At 37.9% G+C, this 6,179-nt stretch overlaps 1 protein-coding gene across 1 annotated transcript in view; it reads right to left on the minus strand.

Moving 5' to 3' along the window:
• Positions 1-5,373, minus strand: part of DNTTIP2 (deoxynucleotidyltransferase, terminal, interacting protein 2) — a 7,273-nt gene extending 1,900 nt beyond the window's left edge. Inside the window, exons 1-4 of the mRNA XM_010083395.1 lie at positions 3,659-5,373; positions 2,083-2,218; positions 1,356-1,451; positions 804-968 (exon numbers count right to left, since the gene is read on the minus strand). Coding sequence (XP_010081697.1) covers positions 804-968; positions 1,356-1,451; positions 2,083-2,218; positions 3,659-5,373 — 2,112 coding nt within the window. The remainder of the gene's footprint in view (positions 1-803; positions 969-1,355; positions 1,452-2,082; positions 2,219-3,658) is intronic.
• Positions 5,374-6,179: the final 806 nt, after the last annotated feature.

Consider the following 6,179-nt stretch of genomic DNA (forward strand, 5'->3'; position numbering starts at 1 on the left):
GTCATTGTGGTGGGTTTGCTAGATGGCTACACAGCAGTTAATCCAGCTCTAAGACAAAGGCTTCCTCTTTGAATGCATCCAATTTTTCCAACCAGCATGTTAGCCAGTTCTCATCATTCAGGTTAGTAGTGGAGACACATGGAGTACATGTTTCATGTACTTAAAACAGACTTGCACAGATCTCACTGTGTGGAACACTTCCATCTAAGTTTTTCTATGCACAGAAACTTCAAAACATACAACAAGACCCACCCTTCAGAGAAAAGTGTTAATATTTTGAGAAATTTAAGCAATCCCCTCAAGCACGCTAACTATTCAAACAGGCATAATGAGATGGAAGCCTATTTCTACAGTTTCTGCACTAATTTTCTTTATGTAAATCACTTCAATGCTGAGAGCTACAGCAGCAGCAGTTCTGACTGATCACAAAGCTATCTGTCTCCATTCAAACTGTATTAACTAGTAAGAAAATAAATGCTAACTACTTTCTATACACTTGTTAGAAAAGGCTAACACTTTAAAAAAGCAGTGAAAATCTAGTTCTAGTGAAAATCTAGGGTTCAGAATAAGGGCTAAGTCAGATGTTTGTTCAGTACTATGAGATCAGATGAAAATAAAAAACCCCAGCATATACACATATGCAATAGTTAAGCAGTTGTAAACTGCATCCAACTGATCGAAATACTTTAATAATTAAGCTATGAAATTAAATCAACATAGAGGCTACCTACAAAATAGGCAGGGATTAGGAACAGCTGTTCCAGACTTCAGCAGTACAATGCCACCTTCTGCTGTTTCCTTACCTGGAAGTACTTGGGTAGACCATCTCTATCATTCTTCTTATAGAAATGCTTAGGGTCCAACGAAGCTCTCATCTTCAAAACTTTAAGATCATTTTTCAGTTCACTTGTTATTTCTGGGGCTTTCATTCCAAACCAGCCCTCACCGGTTGTTTTCTCTCGCTCTGCCTAGGATGCAATACCAAGAATAATAAATTTGCATTCAGCAACTAGGACAGGATAAAGCAGGGAACTCTCCCCTCCAAAAGATGAAGCAGCATTTAGAACATAACTCCGTATCTTTAAAAAGTGTATTTTATGACCCTTATATTAAGAAGGTCATCAGCACTGCATTAACAACAGATTTGTAGCATCTGAGCACATTACATTTCATTTCACTGTTCTGCTCACTAAAAGACTAAAAGGATGTCTTTTCATAGAATGGCTCAAGGAAGACACTAAATTGCAGTTCATCACTCCTCTTCCAGTGAAGCCTGTATATGCACGCAGTCTCAGCATGGGGCTTTCTGCCAAAGATTGTTTTGTCATTTGATGCATTATCAGCTCTTCACTTACCCTGCGCTGTTTCTTTAGCTGGTGAAGCGATTCCCTGAAGGGTGGGACACACTCCTTTTTTTCAAAATCTGGAGTTATTATACTCTTCTTCAAGAGCTGTAAGATTATTTTTTTTAAATGTTAGAATTTAAATTCTAGAATTTGCTTTACAGTAGAATCTAGGCAAGCATTACTAGAGCTTCTTTGATCTGCAATGAAAGTAATAGAGACCTTCAAAACACAACCCTGGCCAATGGAAAGGAGTTGGCTAGCTCTGGAAGAAGTGAGATAGCAAATGCTTCAGAATAAAGAGGGCTATCATGGATGAGCCTAAGAAAACAGCCTCTAGAAAAATAACACATTCCCTTTATCACAAGGGGTGCTTTTGCTAATTCCATATTGGGGTAGAACAGACCTGTATTTACTGAAATTCAATCTTGCTACGGACTAAATATCTTGTTAAAAGACCTTCAGCTCTTGTACCATTCGGTAAAACCACAGGCATGATCATTTTATTTTACGGGATACTGCCGGTATTTACACTGCTTTTCAGTGTGTGAAGGGTCACACACGTTTGAATTCTTACCATTAAAACCAAATAAAATGCACACTTTGGCCAAAAAGAATGGAAGTTCTCAGCAAACCGTAAAACAGGATACTTCTTTAAAAACAAGTAAACCAAGCTTATTAAATTAACATCTTTATGTTACTGTAGTCACAGGTAACTGCATACTTGTAAACACATTACCTCGTCCTCCTTCTTCTTCTTCAGTTGTTTAATTACACTCGATCTAGGCTTCTGGTTTTTTGCATCGAAACTAATATATAAACCTCCAAGCTTCTTGATATTCAAACCAGGGTCTATGCTGCTGGAAAGATGTAAACTAAAAGGGAAATAGTTAATGATTATGATCTTGTAACAAGCATGCAGCTAAATCTTCTACTGTCCTCTGGGAAAGATAAACATAAAAAATATTTTTCTTATTCTTCCCACTTAGGTTCAGTTCTGCAATGATTTTAAGTCTCAGTATCTAGAGGAAATACATAACTTAGAGGCGACAGAAGACGAGGGGAAAAAAAATCATACCATTATGTGAAGTGAGAGTTTAATAACAATACGCATGGAATCACTTCCACAAATTTTTCATATTAATTCTAAAGCTCTATTGTTATCTTAGATATTAATATCTTCTGTAACATTTAATTCTTAATTCACTTAACCTTGCCAAAAGAACTCATGACTCCTATACGTTGAGAAACTTGCTAGACAAAGAGGAAAAAATAGAACCACAAAAGCACAAACATATGGGTGGTAAAAATACTTTTCACTAGGAGTTGACAGTATGAAGAAGCTAGAATTCATCGTAGGAATATCTAAGTCCTTGTCTGTATAATAGTTATTACTTCATTCAGGCAGCTGAAGGAATGTATCTGCAGACAGTACACGACGGCTGACTCAAAAGGAGTTTTTTGATTACAAGAATTCTTAACAGCTATAAAGCTATTATGGTGAAATACAGTAATATCTAAAAAGGTACAACAGGTATTTAATATAGTTTGAATGCTTATTAATACAAGCCCTCTGCAACTTTCTATTAAACTGTGCCTAAACTTCTATAATGGCTTTACACTGAATGCTTTGCTAAGCTTTTGTAAGATTTCTGACCTACCTAAAGGTTTTTAGAAAATTAAGAACTAATTGTCCAACCTAAACAGAGTATTATGCTTTAAACATATGAAGCATATGAAGGGATTTAGCAGGAGCTCGACTACAAGAGCTCAAGAGGTCCCATCCACCCCAAATTATTCTTTGATTCTTCACTGGGCTGATTTCACTTTAAGTGTGACCATCCCACAGCACAAGAACTGAAAACATAAAGTATATACAACTGTTTGGGATTAAAAAGCATGATCTAATTAAGCAATGTGTAAGGAACTTACTGGTCTTTTTGGTTTTTTATATCCACACTGAAAAAAATCATCAAGAAAACTGTGACCTGAATAAGCAGTTAAGTCAGCCCAACCAGTTTAACCCAGTGCCACATTTTGTTTTTTAAGACGAACACATAGAAGGGCTCCAGATGCCTAAACATTTCAGAGTTCTATCCTGCTATATACAAAACTGAAAAAAACTCAAAACCTGAATTTATGGACTATATTTCGATTTTATAATCGACGCAAGCCCACTTTCCACATCAATATGACTTATGTGATGAGACTACTCCCCTCATTTACTCCACATCATTTAGCACTTAATATACATATCCTATGCATATGCTTGAATGAAATACACATTCTTTAGTTATGCTCAGAAAGATACTTACACCTCATTCTTATTTTTGAACAAATCGTCATCTTCATCCTTTTCATCTTCATCTATTAATTCCTCTTCAGCCTCTTCCAGATCTGAGAATTCTTCAACTTTTTCACTTCCTTCATGCTTACTTTCAGCATCACAATCTTGGTCTACCTGATCTAGATAATATTTTTGGCTGGAACTCATGCCAGGCTCAGTATCAATTACAAAAAGTCCTTCAGCATGCAGTGAACTGTTTTTAAAAGATTTGTTGAGGGAAGGAGTCCTCTCATCTGCCTCTTTATAACACAGATTCTCTTCAACTGTTTCTATGTCTGACACATTGCTATTTTCAGATTCATCACTTTCATCTTTGCTCAGAAACAATGCAGCAGAGTTGTTTCCAGTGTTTGATCTTTCACTGCTGTGGCATACAGATTCAGCATATTCTCCTGTTTGGTCTTCACCAGTGTCTACACCTATTTCAAGCATCCTGCATGTGCCAACACTATCAGTTCTTCCTGCAGCAGCTATGTCCTTTTGCGGGCTGCTCACTGCACTAGATCGCTCACCCTTTCTTAACTTATCAGCATGGGTGAAAGACTGCTCTGCATCTGCCCCAGCATTTGGCCTTTTGCATTCTGGAATTTTTTTACTTTTATTTGGTGTTATTTGCCCTTGGGATTCTAAAAATTGTTTGTGACTCCTGCAATCAGTCAAAGACAGATCCATATGCTCTAATCTCCCCAAGCTCACAAGTATTTGACTGTGTTCTTGTTGTATTTGGCTACATGCTTCCTCTGAGTCATCTGCCCCATCAGTCTGTGTATTTTTTATTGCTTTTTTTCTAGGTGATTCAGTGTCACTTTGTTTCATTTTTGTAAGATTGCTGGGTGTCACATCATTCAAAAACTCTTCTTTCATATCTTTGCTCTGGGTTGTACTGGCAGATTTGGGAGAACATTTGCTTTTAGGTGAACTGGGTTCTTTATTATCCCCAATGACAGAGGAACCGTTTTCTGTGTCAGAGACGAGTTCTGCAGCAGGTCTAGAATCAGAAATTATTACTGGCTCAGATTTAGTGGTGTCCTCAATTAAATTCTCATCTTCTGAAACAATTATGCTTCTTTTATCAGTCTGCTTATTATTTTCTGCTTCTGATTTCATTTGCATGCTCCTAGTAATTCGTTTGATAGTGACGAACGGTTGCATATGAGAACTTAAGCAGCATGACTCTGCATTAGAAATATCTTCCCTCTGGACTTCATGAACTGTATCTGATTGCAATTTCTTTTTGCTTTGCCTGCTTCTTGTATTTCTGGTAACATTAGGAACCTGGACACCAGAAACAGCAGAGGAACAAGACTCAGCTTCAGAGACATCATCTTCATCCAGAATCTTGTTTAACTTACTTAGAAAAGCTGTCTTGTCATGGTTTTTTTTGTCAGCTGAACTCGGCTGATAAGGAACCGCAATTTGTCGTCTTCTTGTTACTCTTACAAACAAAGGTGTCTGAAGACCAGACACAGAAGAGCAGTTTGATTCCGTTTCCGACACATCCCCATCAGCTTGTGGTTCAGCAACTGACTGTGCTGAATGAACAGCTGTGTTCCCATTTCTAGTAATTTGCATCTCTAAGTTATCACTGACATCTGACTTTGTTTCTGCATGTTCGACCTCTGCAAACTGAGATTCCTGAATTGCCTCTGGCTTATGAATTGATTTAGTTCTTCTTCTAGTCATCCTCACAGACACAGGAGTACTAATTTCAGCAGATGCCATCTAGAAAAGGAGTGAAAAAGAGTGTGCTATTGACAGATGAGAGAGACCCCATAAAAAGGATGTTATACAAATCACTAACAAACTTTTTAAACAAATCTACTCAAGTGACAACATATTACATGTCTCTGAATAGCCCTGTCTCTGTGGAAGATGTGTTAATAAACCATCCCCTTCCTTATCTATTTGTACACTGTCTTTTGGTCAAGGCAAGAGAAGAAACTAATATATCCATTAAGAACTATAAAAACCAAATATACTCTGTCATATTCTAAAAAGTCCTGACAAGCTGTCATGGGAAGTAAATTCAGAAGTGGTGTTCAGAAACATTTGAGGATTTGCTCAAGTATAAAACCCTGCAGCCTAGCAGCTGGCAGAATGTGTCCCAAAATGGCTTCCATAACCACTTTTAGCAATTTTAGGAACAGACTGGCTTCATAGCAACACTACGTATAATCTGCTTTTTTAATAATCCTCTAAATTACCTAGAAGGCCACTCAAAATTTCGAAGGAAATAACACTCCACAGCAGCAGCATCTTCCCAAAGCACAGAACAACGCTGGACCAACATAAACCACGCTATGTTAACTACCAGTACTTACGCAACAGTGTTCTCAGATCTACTGGAAAAGCCACAGAGAAATTCTAACTAACTGCATTGCAAAGGAAAAAAAACCAAAAAGCCGAACGCAAACCCCGCACCCTAACCTCCAACTCGCAACGCCAAACGGCTGCGCACCCTACGGCGGCTGCGGGCCCGGGCAGGCGGC

This window comes from Pterocles gutturalis, unplaced genomic scaffold (genome assembly GCF_000699245.1).
Source record: "Pterocles gutturalis isolate BGI_N339 unplaced genomic scaffold, ASM69924v1 scaffold31596, whole genome shotgun sequence".
In the NCBI taxonomy this organism is placed as follows: Eukaryota; Metazoa; Chordata; class Aves; order Pterocliformes; family Pteroclidae; genus Pterocles; species Pterocles gutturalis.